Source organism: Populus euphratica, unplaced genomic scaffold, assembly GCF_000495115.2.
Source record: "Populus euphratica unplaced genomic scaffold, PopEup_1.0 scaffold632.1, whole genome shotgun sequence".
Lineage (NCBI taxonomy): Eukaryota > Viridiplantae > Streptophyta > Magnoliopsida > Malpighiales > Salicaceae > Populus > Populus euphratica.
The window spans coordinates 75670-92248 of NW_011500339.1; the positions used below are offsets into that span (position 1 = coordinate 75670).

Genomic DNA, 16579 nt, shown 5'->3' on the forward strand with positions numbered 1-16579 from the left:
TGAAAAAAAATTATTTGATATATTTTTAAATAAAAAGTACTTTCTAAAGAACTAGTTATTTAGGGATAGGGAAAATAGCAATAAAATAGAATAGGGTCTGGTTTAAAATAAATTCTCTGCACGTTATTTATTTCCTTGATATATAAAATAGGAGAACTTTAGACCCATTTTAGGGTGTGGGGGACCATTTGGACCGACCACCGTGCGAGTGCTCATTCTAAATTTACTAATCCAAGGGAAATGACCCCGACTGAAAATTCAAATTGACTTCTCTCAAGCTCCGAAAACAGAAACAAAGACTCGCGGTTGCGGTCTCTTTTCCTTGAAAAACATTAATTTATGTCTCTCCCATGCTCGCATATTTCAAGATAAAAAAATAAAAATAATTCATAACCACCATAGGTCATAAGCACACGATCTTTTGATTGTTTAGAAAATCATTGACTACGGATGTTTGATTGATGCCCCCCATCAGCTATTTAGCTCCAGTTTGGAAGTACTATTTAGATAGATTTTTGCTGAAGTTTATTTATTTTTTAATTTTTTTATGTTTTTAATGATTTTAATGTATTGATATTAAAAATAAAAAGAATTATTTTAATATATTTTCAAATAAAAATATTTAGAAAAACAACTATAATTATTCTTCTAAATATTTATTTAAAAAAAATTAAGATACTCAAATGAAAAAAATGTATACCCATACAATTTCATAATTTTGGAGATTATCGATGTTATTACTAATTAAAAGTTTAAAAATTTATATCATATTTTTTTATTAAAAATAAAATATTTTATTGAAAAAACAATAAAATTACTAGAGAATAATTATAAGAGAGAGCGGACCCAAAATATCAAAAGAGAGAGGAGAGGGGTTATCCCTCGACAACCAGAGAGAGAGAGAGAGAGAGAGAGAGAGACATAAAAATAAAAGAAAGAAGCATTTTTCGGGATTGGTGATCTTCTTGTGATGCTGCCTCTGCTGCAGCTTCCTCCCTTTAAAAAAATGCTTCTATTTTTAATTCCTACCTGTCACAATTAATAATTAATCCCTTATTCTTTCTTTCCCAAAACCAATACCTATTCAACACACAAAGATTCGATTCCATTCGATTCGATGCGATTCGCCTTGTCCCGGCGGCTCTTGCGGTGGTTGACGACAGGAAACAGCGTCGTTTCCAATGAAGAAGAAGAAGAAACATCACCATAGATTTCGTTTTCCTATTAATGAATGGGCGGGTTTCAGCTGCAAAAATTGCAAATGAGTTGGCAACCGAATTTGCTGAGTCAACAACGCAAAAACGGTCCTCTAGGGTTAAAGAATCTCGGCAACTCCTGTTATCTCAATAGCGTCCTTCAGTGCCTCACTTACACTCCTCCTCTCGCTAATTTCTGCCTACGTTTCCAACACTCCTCTCTCTGTAAGCATTTCTATCTTTCAATTTCTGCTCTTTTTTTTTAATTTTTTTTTTGGCTAATATCATAAAGATTTTTTCAAGGTAATTCCCTTGCTAGCGGAGATAGGAAGAGAGACTGTCCGTTTTGTATTCTTGAAAAACAGATAGTCCATTCACTCAGCTCGGATCTCGCGCACGATATGCCCTCGAAGATTCGAAGCTGTTTGAAGATTTTTGCTGAGCATTTTCGCTGTGGACGACAGGAAGATGCTCACGAATTTTTGCGATATGTTATTGATGCGTGCCATAATACGTGTTTGCGTTTGAAGAAACTGAGTTGGAAAGGGATTGAGAACGGTGGTGATGGGAGTGTGGTTAAGAAGATATTTGGAGGTGCATTGCAAAGTCAAGTGAAGTGCTTGTGTTGCAATTGCGAGTCGAATAAAGTTGATGAGATTATGGATATTAGTTTAGATGTTTTGAATAGTAATTCGGTAAGAGATGCGATGCAAAAGTTTTTTCAGCCTGAGGTTTTGGATGGGAATAACAAGTACAAATGCGAAAAGTAAGTAGTTTGAATTTGTGTGTGTATTTATTTTTTGTTTTTGTGTTTGATATTTATGAATGAGAAACTTATGCTTGTTTAGGTGTAAGAAACTAGTAGCAGCTAGGAAGCAAATGTCAGTACTTCAAGCACCCAATGTTCTTGTTATCCAATTGAAGGTGGGTTTTAACTTTTCATGATTGTGTTCTTGCTGTTGTTATTTAGGTTGTAGGTTTTTGAAGTTGGTTGTGATGCTGCTTTTGAGTGATGAGAGTTATTGTTGGATTTTGGTTTTAGCAGAGATTTGAGGGCATATTCGGTGGGAAGATTGATAAGGCCATTGCATTTGAAGAAGTTTTGGTTCTTTCAAGCTTCATGAGCAAGACAAGCCAGGTTTGGATAATTTGATGAGTTCAATCGGTCGGTCCTGTAGATCTATGTGGTTGGACTTAGGTTCTTCTACTGCCAGTATTTAGTTCGTTATAAATGCACTTCTCGATTTTTATATGTGAATAATATGCATTTCTCCAACAACACACATGCACCTAGTTTGAAATTAAAATCAAATAAACTAGAAGACTTGCAATTTCTTGATGATGAGTATAAACTGTAGAATATATAACATTCATATTTCTTATATCTCGAATTTACTAGATTCAAAACTTAATATAAGCTGCTTGACATGGGATCATAGCATGACATAGATAAATAAATGTGACAGTATTCTTACCCAACTTTCCAGTTTCCATTTCCCTCTTAAATTGATCCCCAAATTGATTGAAACTGATATATGAGACTGCTAAAACCAACTTGGGGAGTGTCCAGCACAAATGATTGTGCAATCTCCACTGTCTTTCAATATCATCAATTGCAGAAACAATGGAGAATAACAGTCCATTCCTACAAGGGGATCTTCTGGTAAACTAGTTTGCCAATGCTTCATAGAATTCCTGCCTATGAAGAAAGATTGTACTACCATGCCTTCACACTCCACCCCTATCACCATTTAGTTCTCTTTACAACCTCGTCTCTTGGCAATTGAAAAAGAATGAGGGCATTATACCCTTTTGATGTAATTAATAGATCAGAATTTCATGCTGCATAAGGACAATTGCTTTTCCAATAAAAGTGAATGTGCCTTAACAATAGAAACAAAATTGACAGATATTATTTCTGATCAGATAAGGAAATTTGTTGTTTTTTCATGTGTGCATTCTCATTTGTAATCAAGTGATTGGTGTTCAAGTATCTTATCTGTGATCTTTCTTTAAGTTTACAAGGGTCAGTTATTGGTGACAAATGGACAATAGAGAGATTTCTGTTTAATGCCTTCTTTCACCTCCCAACACACAAGAAAAGGAACAAATAAAGCCTATGAAATGAAAAAAGCTACCTGATTGGAACACATGTAATCCATAGTTTATAAATATTTCACATTGTATTCTTCCCTTTTTTCCTCTGTAATTCATCTGTATTAATATTTCCTCAGGCTTCTTATTCTGTGTTGTGATTGTATAGAAAAATGATATGGCAGTACATTTATGTAGGGTCCCAAATATAGATAAAAATTGAAAGTTTGTGTGGGGAATCAAAGCACATATATGTTAGTTAAAGTGATTTCTTTGGTGCAATGCCTCATTTATAACTGATAAACTTTAATGTTTGATTGAGCACAAGTTTCATCTGTACTATAGCCATTGTGGGCCTCTGTATCTTATTATGACAATTTCTATATTTATTTAATTATTTTTTCCTTTTTTAATCCATCACAGGATCCACAACCCAAGTATAATCTTTTTGGTATCATTGTGCACTCTGGATATTCCTTGGAAGCTGGACACTATTATGCATACATCAAGGTCTGTTCACTGGCTTTTTTAATTTTCTTTTTTCTTTTTTTATGTACTTCATTATTGATTTTGGTTTATGGTAGTTATAAAAGCTGCTACTTCAATTTTTTTTAATTGATACCACTTCCATATATTTGTATGCAGGATGCAATCGGTCGGTGGTATTGCTGCAATGATTCGTATGTGACAGTCTCAACACTGCAGGAGGTCTTGTCAGAGAAGGCCTATATTCTTTTCTTTTCTCGCACTAACCAAAGGCCAGTATCTGCTGACTCTGCTTTTACCTCCAATGGAGTAAAATCATGTGAATTGAATGGCAGTGAAGCATCTAAAAGTTCAAAGGCTGCCGTTCCTTTGAAAGCACTGCCTACAAAACCACAGGTTGAACAATCTTCAAGAAAGGATATTTCAGCCATGTCTAAGATTGATAGAGTGCCTTCTAGCCCACCGGTAAAGTTCAGTTTTGTTGGGAACTCTGGATCCAAAAGTGGTCCTTCACCTCTTAATGGAAAGGTTGATCCTCATAAGTGTCAAAACAAGGAAATGAATGGGAATGAGAAAGAGACAGTTCATGTGGAGATATGTGACAAAGATGTATCAACAGTGACAAGCAGTAATGGCTTTGAAAAGCATAAAAATGTTGATGCTGTTGAAGGTGAGACCCACCACACATTTGCAGCAGCAAGTGAAAATGCTCATTCTCAAAATGGTGCTTTTAATTCTGTAAAGCCACATATCTGTGACAGTAATAATACAAGAAGCAAGTTGACACCAGGAAGAGGACATGATCAACTTGAATTGCAAAATGGTGGTATGAAGTATCACGCTGACATTTCAGGTTTGAAGAGAAAGCTAAAGGAGGAATCCTGCATTTTGCTTTCACAGGATGCTCAATCTCTAGCCAAAGTTGAAGAATTCAAAGAAGTGTATGTTATATTATACTTAATCTGTTTTGAAGTCTTATTTATTGAACTGATTAGCTTCTGGAGTATGACCTAAATTTCCTAAATTATGCATTCAATTTTTATTTTGCTTGATTTGTGTTTATTAAATTTTGTGGTTGTGGTTATTCTGTAATTTTACGAACTCAAGTTTGTTACTAAGCTTTTTGTTGGTCTTTTGGATCCTCATACTAAAGCCTAGTATTTGATGTTTTTCTTCTTAAACCATTTCATTATAAGTTGATGAAACTAGATGTCGCTATATTCATATTTTGGGATGGTTGAATGCTTATTATCTGTATGCTCGCTATTTCATTAATCATGTTCGCTTTTCCTGCTAACTTTTTTGTTTGTTTGTGTGCTGCTTTATTTTGTCTTAGCCTCAACCAAGAAGCATCTTCCATTTTGGGATCATGCGGTTTGTCAGATAAGGTATACAATTTCATGCGTGCGAGAAAGAGGTCATGTATTCAAGAAGCAGGAAACAAACCAAGTGGTACTTATTTAAAGTAAGTCTTGATTAATTTGACTTCTCTACAGTTTCATATATGTTCAGAGTTGTGATGCTAGTAATTTCTCCCCATAGACAATGCCACTTGTAATCACAACCCATGTAATGAAAAAATATGTTTTTAGGGTCTTTTCTTTAATATGACATTAACATTGCAAGAAAGCCTATTTAGAACAAGTTAAATATTTCTTCCTGTCAGTGTTTGACCTATTTTTGTACCATTGTTCTTTGATGGGAGGAGAGGGGAAAGGTTCTTAATAAACTTGTGCTGTTCTTGTTAAATTTCTCTGGTGGTTGCTTGCTTTGTCCAATTAATTACAGCAATCTAAATGAAATTTTAAGTTATGGCTTTTAAACTGGTTTCCCTTTGTGCTTCTGAAATGCAGGAAGTTGTTGATTGCAGATGCCAAACGAACATATATTCCACAAATACCTGAGTCATTGAAAGAGGACCTAGTCAAACGCCTCCAGTTATTTAGTCAAGAGAAATGATATTGCTCTGGAGTTTTGGTGAGCTCAACTGGTAATTGAGGTGTTATTATTATTATTTTTTTTTGGTTTTTGATATCTGAGTTTGGCTGACCATTACTTTTCTGCAATGATATTTTTGCAGTCTCTTGATTTTGTTACTGGAGGAGCTTGGTGTATAATCTGTATCACAAATTGATGTATTGACAGATATATCTTTTCTTGATATAATAACTGGGGATCTGCTGTGACCTGCATCTCTGGGCAAGTGCTGGCAATGACAAGAGGTCATTTATCTTGTCTTTTTAATTCTTTATCACGGCAATATGGTATACTGGTAGGTGCACCATTGTTGGTGCTGAGAAGAGAAGGCTGAGTTCAAAATCTTGCAAAATTTTTCTTCCTTAAGGCTGTAAAGTTCGTTTTGGCAGAGAATAAGTTAGGAACCCTATAGGTTTTGTACTATACCTTTTTTGGCAATATCTTAGCATAACGATCCTTATTTTATGGATGCATTGCAATTTTTCCATTAAAATGTGTCTGGATAGTCCTTGAATGTATACTATCATTGAGTTTGTCCTTCAAGCATGACATGGTTTTAAAGTTGCTTTTGGCAGAGATAAAGTCAGTAATTCTATATATTTTGCACTTACCTTTTTTTTTTTGGCAATATCTTAGCATACAATCCTCATTTTATGAATGCATTGGAATTTTTTCATAAAAATGTGGCTGGATAGTCGTGGAATGTATGCTATCATTGATTTGTCCTTAAAGCTTGGCGTGGTTTTATCCCTTGTACAGCTTGCTCCCTCCGCCCTTCTTTGAACTGTTGATGTTTAATTGGTACAACCACTTTCCTTTTTGTGCACATGGTATTTTGTTTTCTTCAGTGGAGCATGCATTTGATTGCAATCTATTCTGGGGCAGTCTGATATGAGGCATGGATCTTTTATTTGCTGGTTTGCTTCATGCCTAAGTCCATTTCAAATTAACTGTTTCCATGGGAGCTGAATATATATCGGGAGGCAGGGGGAGTATCGCATCCTTTTGCTTTTGCTTTTTTTTTTTTTCATGTTATCAAGTAGAGCTGCATGGCATGTATGATGGTCATGGAAAATCACAGCTAGAGCGACATTGCAGGCAGGGGTATGCTTCTGGGCTTATCTCTTGGAAGAGCGAGGTTATCATACATCTAATTTCTTTAATTTGTTGCAGATATAATTAAATTGCACTCTAAGTTTGAGGGACTATCGTAATTGAGAAATATTGTCACCGCCTTTTGTCAGTTTCTAGCTTTCTATTAGCCATGCATTGATATGATTATTCATTTTGTTGGGCACGGGAATCTGCATATCACGCAAACAAATTGGTTCGGTTGCCAAGTATTAAGGTCCTAAATACAGCAGACACGGATTGTGCTTTATTTGACATTTATGTTAACTAGAATAGAGGGTCTTATCAACTTGTTTGGTTGGTTTGGTTGATTTGGTTGATGGAAAGTGGTTTGTTAAAAAATATTTTTTAAATTTTTTTATATTTATTTGTTATTAGAAAAGTTGGTTAAAAAAAATATTTTTTAGTCAGAAAAATTTGATTTGGTTTTTAGAAAAAGTGTTTTTTTATATTTTAGGTGAAAAATACTTTCTAAAATTGTGAAAAATTTAAAAATATTATATTATTCATTGATTATATTAAATTTGAGCTTTAAACTTTTAATTGCTACATAGATTTTGTTTTGAATATTTTTTTTTTAATTTCATCTTTTAGAATTTAATTTTTATATTAATTTTGGTTTTTATTTTTATATTTGTTATTAATTTTTTTCTTATTATTTTTTAATTGAAATTTTTTATATATTAAATTTGGTTTTTATTTTTTTGATGTTATATATTTTATATGAAATAATTTATGAATGGTTTTTATTATTAAAAGTTTGAGGATCATTAATTTTTTATCTATTAAATTTGACTTGTATTATTTTGATTATTATTTATTTTATTTGAGATAATTCATGATATATTTTTTTATTTTATTTTCATTAAATTTTTTAATTTGTAAGATTTGTTTCTTTTATTTTTTATAAACTTGAAAAATAAAAATAAAATATCAATAAGTTATTTTTTAGTTTATTTTTTATAATATAATATAATACTAAAAAATATTTTTTAATTTATTTTTCATTACATTTAAGTATTTTAAAATTTATTTTCTAGAAAAAATTATTTTCCAGAGGTCTTAGTGATAGTGTTGGTTTCTTAATTACTTACTCCACGGAGGGTAAGTAGTTGGATAAATATAAAAGAATGAAGGGAAAAACAAGTAAATCAAAAGTCTCTGCTAGTTGATATTTCTATTTCAAGTTGTGGCTAGCTGCCATTATCAGATGAAAGTTACCTTGAGTTCAAGTTCATTTGAAAAATTACACATTGTTTCATCGAAGAACTCCAATCATGTTGACTTTTGGTCATGCAAAGGATTGGATTTTAGCTAAATATCATGAAATTAGAACACAAATGCGTTGGTTCTGACTTTGGACCTTTGAAATTGGTGGTCAAGCAACGATGGGGGTTACAAAAATCTAATTACATGTGTTTCCAGCTAAGACTAGTCTACCATCCTCTTTTGTATTAGCCTGAATAAAGTGGTTTATGGTATGAGACTAAAAAAAATAAAAAAAATCAGGGTGTCAAAGCAGATTGAAAGTTATTAAGATAAAAAGGATGTGGCATAAATTCCATCTATAATCTCATTTGTGCTTGTTGACGTTTTCAATACGATATAACTAGCATGTTGGCTTTTTTCATAAGATAAATTTGAAGCTGGACATCCGACATTGATGCTTACGCAGGTACGTACTGGCAGGGTTCAAGAATCTAATTACACAAGCTTCCAGCCTGGATTTGTCAACATCTTCGCGCTCCTTTCCCTTCTTGACCAATTGGTCAAATCTTAAAACACAATTGTTTGGCCTTGTGCAAGCAATGCCAACTTCTCCAAGAACGTAGACATACTTGGGAAAGTATTCAACAAAGAACATATCCCCTGGTATTCAGTTATAAATATGGGCAATGCAAAACTGACAACATATAAGCAGCGTGATAGTAATGGAACAAGAATCGGTATTACTGGGTTTTTGGGCTAAGCCTTTTTGCAATGAGGGTGAAGATTGCTTTGGCGAAGAAGAAGATGGTGGATAAACAGGTGGTCATAGCTATCCTTTGCCCAAGTTTGTTATCTATTTTGCCGTCCTGTGACTCAATAAGTTAAACTAGAGTATAAACACTAGTATAGTCTTGATTGGATATTTTGTAACTGATCAAGTACTCTATAAGTTTAGGTCGTCCTAGGTAGGTGGCGGTGCTATGCTATGGGCCGCTCCAAAAAGTTTTTTAAAGTATAAAAAATATTAAGACTACAGTGAGATTTTTAGCAGCTAGCGAGTTAATCTTGAAAATTTTCCACTCAACTCGTTAGCATGTGTTTCAAATTAAACAATTTAGAAGATGCCTTGACTTTAAATAATAAAGTTGGCAATTTTAAAAGTAACTTAAAGTACTATTAGGTTGAATATTAAAATAATAATATATTATATCATGAATATAGGTTGAATATTAAAATAATAATATATTATATTTATTTAGATTTCATGATTTAATTTTTTTTTTTGAGTATGGGAGTTGGACTCATAAAAAATACCTAAAAAAAATCTATTCCATATATTTTTCTAAATATTGAGTGTTGGACTCATATAGACTGTAAAAAAAATATATTAATATAGACTATTTATAAAAGTTTTAAATCTATTATAGGACCTTCTATCATACTTAGAAAGAAATAAAATAATACACAATATAACTTTTTAGGCTAAATCCAAGATTTAAAGTCATAATATTTATTATATGATGCAAAGCCCTATAGGATTAGGATTAGGGAACATAAAATAAAAAAACATAAATTATTTCTAATTAAAAAGGACTTTTATATGTCTAGCCCCAACTCTTAACCAAAATAAACACCATTCTTGGCCCCTTAAAGTTAGGAATTTCATCATCAGGGAAAAACTCCCTGAAATCCACCTGTATTTTTTTAGAAAAATTAAAGAAGTACAAGTTGGACTCGAAGATAAAGAGTCTATCCCCAATGATCTTTATTAAAAAGCAAACTCTTCATACTTAACTTAAACTCTTGAGAAGAATTCTTTAATGTCTCTATCCTTAGACTCAAGTTTTATGCCTCTTCTTTTATCATTTTCATCTTTTCTCTTAAGACTTATTTGGATTATTTGAGCTTAATTACTTCTTTCTCCAAGAAGTTTATTAGGTTGTATGCCTCCCCAAATTGAGCTTAGGATGCAAGTCTGTCCCTTTAATTCCTCATACAGTTGAGTATAGGTAGTCTTGATAACCTTTACCTCAACATCTTGAGCAACTTTTTCCTCCCTCATTCTACAAATCCTAGCCCTATCAACACGATACTGCTTAATGACCTTTTTTTCATGACTTTTCTTTCCTTAACCCATCGATTTCTTGAATAGGCATACATTATGAAGGTCTAAATAACAACAAATAATAAAATGAGTTAATTTTTATTATCAAAGACTAGTTCATAAAAAATAAAAATTATTTAAAAAGATTATTTATACTTGAAAGATCATCTACCCAGTTATAGCCAAATGACATTGTTAGTTAGGGTTTGTTAGAGTGCTGATGTCAAAGGGGAGGGTGAGCAATCTGTCCAAGGTATCCATTACCCTCTAATCCACCAAGCCTTGGGGTGGATCTCCATTACAAGATAGACTTCATTATCCTTCTATTTTCTTTATTAAAGTTAGGAAAGTATACAAAAGCATGATTCGGGTTTAACGTGGAGAAGAAGTCATCCACAACCATGCCATAAAGCACTTGGTTGGAAGACCCAGTGAGCATGGAAACTAGGCATTTGGCTGGGTGGAGCTAGAGTGCTGGTAAGGTGTAGTCATTTTTACATCAGAGTTAGAAACAACTAGGACCCTTTGTCTATTCCAACGAAAGGTAACATCAAGGATGACTGAAGTGGGAGTAAGTGCCTTGTAACACTTTGATATTGATTATTGACTTCCCTTTATAGTTCTACTCTTTTTATAATGACTTGGGGTCCCATCTCAATTAAAGAAGCATCCCTTAAATGAGAAGACCCAACCATTACGAGCCCCTCAACACCTTTGTAAGCTTCTTTTATATCTACCCTCCTGGATACAAGAACTTATTTTGAGAGGGAGATAGAAGGGTCTTTGGATGAAAAGGCGTGACTAGGTGTTGGGGTAGTCACGTGGCTGGGCATAACTAGTGTGGACTCGCTGAACTTCGAGTAAGTTATTCTTGTTAAGGAAGGAAAACATTAGATAATGAATGACAATGCTAAACTAAAATAAATGATTCAGAAAATGAAATACTGGTATTAGAAGGGTTGATAGAGTTCTTGATTCACATAATTTATTTCATACATGGTTTGGAGTTGACATTGCGTACTATATATCCTCATTTTCTCCCCATCTAGGCCTAGGGTACTTTAAAGGGAAAAAAAGCCCAAAAAAGGCTAGGCTAGACGCGCAGGCTTGAGTTGCTTAACATGCGCGAACCTAGAAAAAAAACCTTAGTTTATACTTTTGTGATTTTTTTAAGTCCTACGCATGTTACATTCAGTTTGTTATGGATGTTTTCAGTAATAGTTGAAAAAGTTGGTGATGTTGGAGAAGATGATTGTTCAATGTCTGTATAAACGAGTTTTGATATATTTGTAGTAACTCTGCATTTTGAAAACTGCTTTGGTATTCTGCCACCTATTAAGATGCACTAAAAAAAAGAGTATTTCAGGCTCATCTATTTAGAGCCTATATCTTTTGGACTTAACTATTTTGAATCCCTTTGTTTTAAATTTAGAGCCTATATCTTTTGGACTTAACTATTTTGAATCCCTTTGTTTTAAGCCCATTGTTTTAGGTATTTTTCTACAAATATTACCTGATACTACAAACAGAAAAATTAAGTGTCAGTGGTAAGAAGATAACAAATGAAAATCCCATAATTGCTTTTTATATATAAAATTTAAGTTTGGTGACGTGTTGTCTAAGGTGACAGATAACACGCCATCTACCTACCCAAAGAAGCTAGCTATCATTATGATGGCTGAAAAATCTTGGATGAGAGTTTTTGGGTGTGAAACATTCATTTTCTCATCTATCAAAACACCTAATAAACATCCTTAAAGCCTTAGAAAACCAATTCATCAAGCTAAAAGCCCCAAAACCTAGCTTGAAAACAGGATATCAAGTTTTCCTTCTCAACCTCAATCTATTTTTCTAGACAAGATGAATGTTCAAAACAACCCCCATCAAATTTCTCTTGTTGAATGGAATCCATTGACATAAAGAATGTTAGGTTTCATCACCTAAAAAAACAACCTCCATCAAACTTCTCTCGTTGAATGGAATCCATTAACATAAAGAATGTTAGGTGTCATCGTCTAAAAGTAGCCTAACCAATGATTTTCTCTCTCATTGACATTTTTAGACAACTTTCAAAGACATACATTGAAAAATAAATAAAATGAACTCATGAATCAAAATAAAAATTATCAAAAATGTGTGATTAAACATTGTTTTCTATGTTTTTTTGTTTTTTTTATATTAGCTCTTTTTTTTATATATATTTTTCCATAAATTTTTCCAGTTGTCTTGTAAAAAACATATGAACATAACAAGCTTCAAAATCTTATGCTCCCTTTTCGTTTGTTATTAGAGATGGTAAAGCTAAATATGGATCATAATTTTTTTATATTTATACTCTATCCATTATTTATTATGTAAAAAAATTTAGATATTCATAAGCTATCTATCAAGTTTCAAGTTTCGGATATTTAATGGGTATCCATTATCTACTATTATTTATTAATCAATAAAAAATAAAATAGTTAATTTATATTTAAAGTACTTATATGTATATTAAATGATAAAATGATAAATATTATTCATATATGTGTTTTATACCAATATTGTTTTATATCAATATTAAAGGATATATATTAAAAAATATAAATATTCTACAAATATATTTATATATTAAGTTTAGACAGGTTCAAATCAGGTCTGATAATATTTATATCCTATTCATTATTCTTTAGGCTAAAAAAGTACCCATCTATTCAAGTCGGGTCAGGTGGATTTCCATCGGATTCGGAAATTGCCACCCCTTCTTGCAATAAACTATCTTCAAATCTGTAATTTCATGAACCAAATTCCTATAATTCGCTGCGCTTAAATCTTGGATTTCAACCATTAATGTAAAAATTTCAGCTTTAAGATATTCCATACAAACCAACATTCTTCGTTGGTTTCATTCTTTCTTCGTATAGCTCTCCCTTTGATGAGTGGGGCGGCATTATATATGGTTAATATTGTGCTTTGCAGTCCCAAGAGCACCTCTAAAATCTCCAAGATCATCTCTGGATCATTGCTTTAATAAGAGTACTAGTTTGAGCTACATGCTGCCTAAATGTTAAACTCTGTTTGGCCATAGCTGATCCTTGGTGACTTTTATGCACAAAACTTGATTTCTTTACCCTTTTCCTTTGTTTCTTCCTTTTCAAAGAATGGCGAGAGACAAATTTACAAGCCGCTTCTACATCTGCACGTACATTAGACTAAGCAAAACTATGACCAGAAAGTTAAAATTAAGACCTGTAGAAACAACACTGGATGATTAATTCATCCACCGAATTAGTATTTCATGTGAAGTATTGAACCCAGGTCCGGTTTAGTTATGATGCAAGCAAAGACACTCTCACAGTGATCTCGAAATTGTGGAATCTTTTATGCAAGAAACATTCAATAGGACAGCTTGAAAGTTTCTTGATATATATATATATATATATATATATATATATTAATGAACACTTGTTTTTGCCTCAATATCATGCACTGACAGAAAATACTTACAACAACACGAAAGCAACAAGCCATCTGAATTTTCATATTTTCAAAGGTCGCTGTTTATTAATGGCAGGAAAAAAACTACTAGATTCGTGGGCTAGTCCTGCTGCAATGAAAGTGAGAATCGCATTGCTGAGAAAGGAATCGAGTATGAGTCCATGGAAGAGGACTTGCCACGCAAGAGCCCTCTGCTTCTATAGATGAACCAAGTCCATAAGCCAATCCCCGTTTTGATCCACAATGGCAAGCCCACATGTGAATCGATTATCATAGTTGAGTACATTGACGAGGTCTGGAATGACAGGTCTCCTTTGCTGCCTTCAGACGTTTAGGAGAGTACTCGAGCAAGGTTTTGGGTTTACTTAATTGACAAAAAGGTACTGAATCATCTTGTTCCACACCCCCCAGCCCCTCTTTGCTGCTGCTGCTGCTAATTTCTATGTTAAAAGATCATTTGTGGCCATCCATATCATAATCAGTTGATCCATCTTATAGCATCATATCATAATAATAAGGCAATATCTTCAAAATCAACTTCTATGATTTGAAAAACTGGGATCATATAATGCAGATTTATAGCCTTATTAGACGGTTGGTATGGTCATCAAGCAGTGATAACAAAAAAGCAGCCGCGAAGGATCTCATCGAGTTCTTCAAAGTAATAGAAGGAAAGCTTGGAGACAAGCCATATTTTAGAGGAGAAGGCTTTGGCTTTGTTGATGTTCCCCTTGTTCCTTTCTATGGGTAATTCTATACTTACGAGACGTTTGGGAACTTCAGATTTGCTAGAGAGTGCCCAAGCTTGTTGAATGGGGTAAGAGATGTTTGCAAAAGTGAAGGGTGTCCAAGAACCTACCTGACCCATACAAGGCCTACGAGTGTGCCCAAGCTTGGGATTGAATGAACGCACGCAAATCTACTACACAATAAGGCTTCATGTCACTCTTTTTGTTTTTGATTTTCTCCAGCTTGTCTTCGTTCTCTGTACATGGGTTGCCCGGCCTTGACTAGATTTGTTGGGATTTTACTTATCTTTACCACGTAACACAAAAATTTTCATTTCCCACAAGGGATTCGTTTGTGATGTAATATCATGTCCTCTTTTACCTATTCCATAAATAAATAAAGAGTAAATTGAGAAATCGAGAAATTTTCATTTCCCACAAGGGAATTTATTTGTTGATGATGGTGCTTCGCAACAAAAGAGCAAGTGATAATTGAGAAATGTTAGGGAGTGCATAATTTGCCATGGCTGTCGCTGTGAAACAGCAGGGTGTTATTTATTTATTTATTATTATCTTGGCTGAATTGGTGAAAAGATTTTCTAAAAAAAAGGGGTCCTCTGCAGACATGAAAGCAATTGATAATTGATGCTAGGCTTGATTTTTTCTGAAGATATGGTGAAGCTTCAAATTCTCGCACGAGAATACAACTGGATTAGCCGTCTTCCTTTTCTTCGTCAGTGGGTAGCCGTCCATGTTTACTTAAAACAAGGCTATTAAAACATAAAATTGAATCAAACCAACGTTCCAATCCTTCAATCACAAAACCAACATCTCTTTTCTTTTCTATCTCATTCCAAACAAGCCCTTGCCCACGCCTTCCTTTGAATAACACACAGGTCCTACAAACTCAGGCTTCAAGCTTAAAGTGAACACATAGAGGGGCACCCGGTAATTCATCCCGTAAACGTTATCCTGTAAGAACCCTATTGTTGTTATCAGGCTGAGAAAACCAACCGATTTCAGTTCCACAACAAGTTAATAAACACAAAATGCACAATATTATCAAGCTTCTTTTGCACCGCTACATATTTATTCGACCCCCAGCTTATGTTTTTATCTGCAAAATGACTTCATAAAACCTTTTGCTGGTCACCTAAGGACACTCTCCTTTTCCAAGGCAACTCTCAGCCCACTCTGGGCTCAGGGCACTCGGCTACCATGCTCAAGTTTCCCAGGGTCTCTCAACTGTAAAAGAAGTGGTAGGATGGAATAAGTGCCAAGTATACCTTGTCTCCTGGTTCTCCTACCAAGATTTTGAAGCAGTCAATCAAGTCCTTTGATAATTCTTTGACTTCACCTTTAGACGCCCATAGAGAATTTCTGTTCAAAAGGATAATCGGCACGAAAGCAATTTGCATGGCAACAAAGATATATTGATATATAGTCAGTGTACTGACAAAACATAATTTTTAATCACGATAACACAGTAAGAAAGAACCAACAAAAAAGAAAAAAACTCAGTTCTAGAAGCTTACCTTCTTGTCAATATAGTCAGCCCAAAACCTGGCACGTGTACGTCGGTAAGGATCAGAGAGCATTAATGATGCAGATTTATGGTTCCAAGCCTCATCAAGATATTAAACTATGATCATTGATTCGCAAATGGGTCTTCCATTATGGATCAAGACTGGGATTTGCTGATGAACCGGGTTCATCTAGACAAGAAGAGATATCTTGTTGCTCAAGTCCTTTTTCCTTGATCCATACTTTATTCCCTTCTCTTCCAAAGCTATCCTGACACTTTTTGCAGAGGACTAACCTTAAAATCCAAAAAAACTACAACATCAGCCATTTGCTACACGCGAAAAAAGGATTTTACTCTGTAATTTGTTTCTATATTCACCTGGCAATGTGGGACTGAGACGAAAACTAGAATTTATAGCAGAACTTGAGTCCTTGGTGGGAATTTTCAGTTTCCCTTCTACTTCAAGGTTCTTCGGTTTTGTTGTCATTGATTGCATCAGAATGGTCGAACTGCTTCAAGAATAGAATTGTAGAATTCCTTGTATTCTGCTATTTGATTAGTCGATTTCTCCTACCAGTTCTTTTTGAAATGTTCGGATTTTCCTGTGCATCATTTTGTCAACAAAAAGAAAAGTTTTTTTTTTAAGAAAAAT

The 16579-nt window shown here is 33.8% G+C and overlaps 1 protein-coding gene and 2 pseudogenes across 3 annotated transcripts; 2 read left to right on the forward strand and 1 right to left on the reverse strand.

The window, feature by feature from the left end:
* The first annotated feature begins 846 nt into the window (after positions 1–846).
* Positions 847–6314, forward strand: LOC105113812 (ubiquitin carboxyl-terminal hydrolase 25-like). 3 transcript variants are annotated; one of them, XM_011010144.1, is made up of 9 exons: positions 847–1421; positions 1500–1962; positions 2045–2120; positions 2242–2334; positions 3714–3800; positions 3936–4717; positions 5113–5241; positions 5630–5766; positions 5857–6314. In XM_011010144.1, exons 1-8 carry the CDS (start codon positions 1232–1234, stop codon positions 5733–5735), a joined length of 1926 nt encoding a protein of 641 aa, XP_011008446.1. In that variant the 5' UTR covers positions 847–1231; the 3' UTR covers positions 5736–5766; positions 5857–6314. The 3 variants fall into 3 exon arrangements, with proteins under 3 accessions (XP_011008446.1, XP_011008447.1, XP_011008448.1); XM_011010145.1 differs by having other exon boundaries at positions 5630–5753; XM_011010146.1 differs by having other exon boundaries at positions 1331–1421; positions 1489–1962.
* A 7418-nt stretch (positions 6315–13732) lies between these two features.
* Positions 13733–14755, forward strand: LOC105113813 (probable glutathione S-transferase; annotated as a pseudogene).
* Positions 14756–15555: 800 nt separating this feature from the next.
* Positions 15556–16254, reverse strand: LOC105113817 (probable glutathione S-transferase parC; annotated as a pseudogene).
* Between the last annotated feature and the right edge of the window lie 325 nt (positions 16255–16579).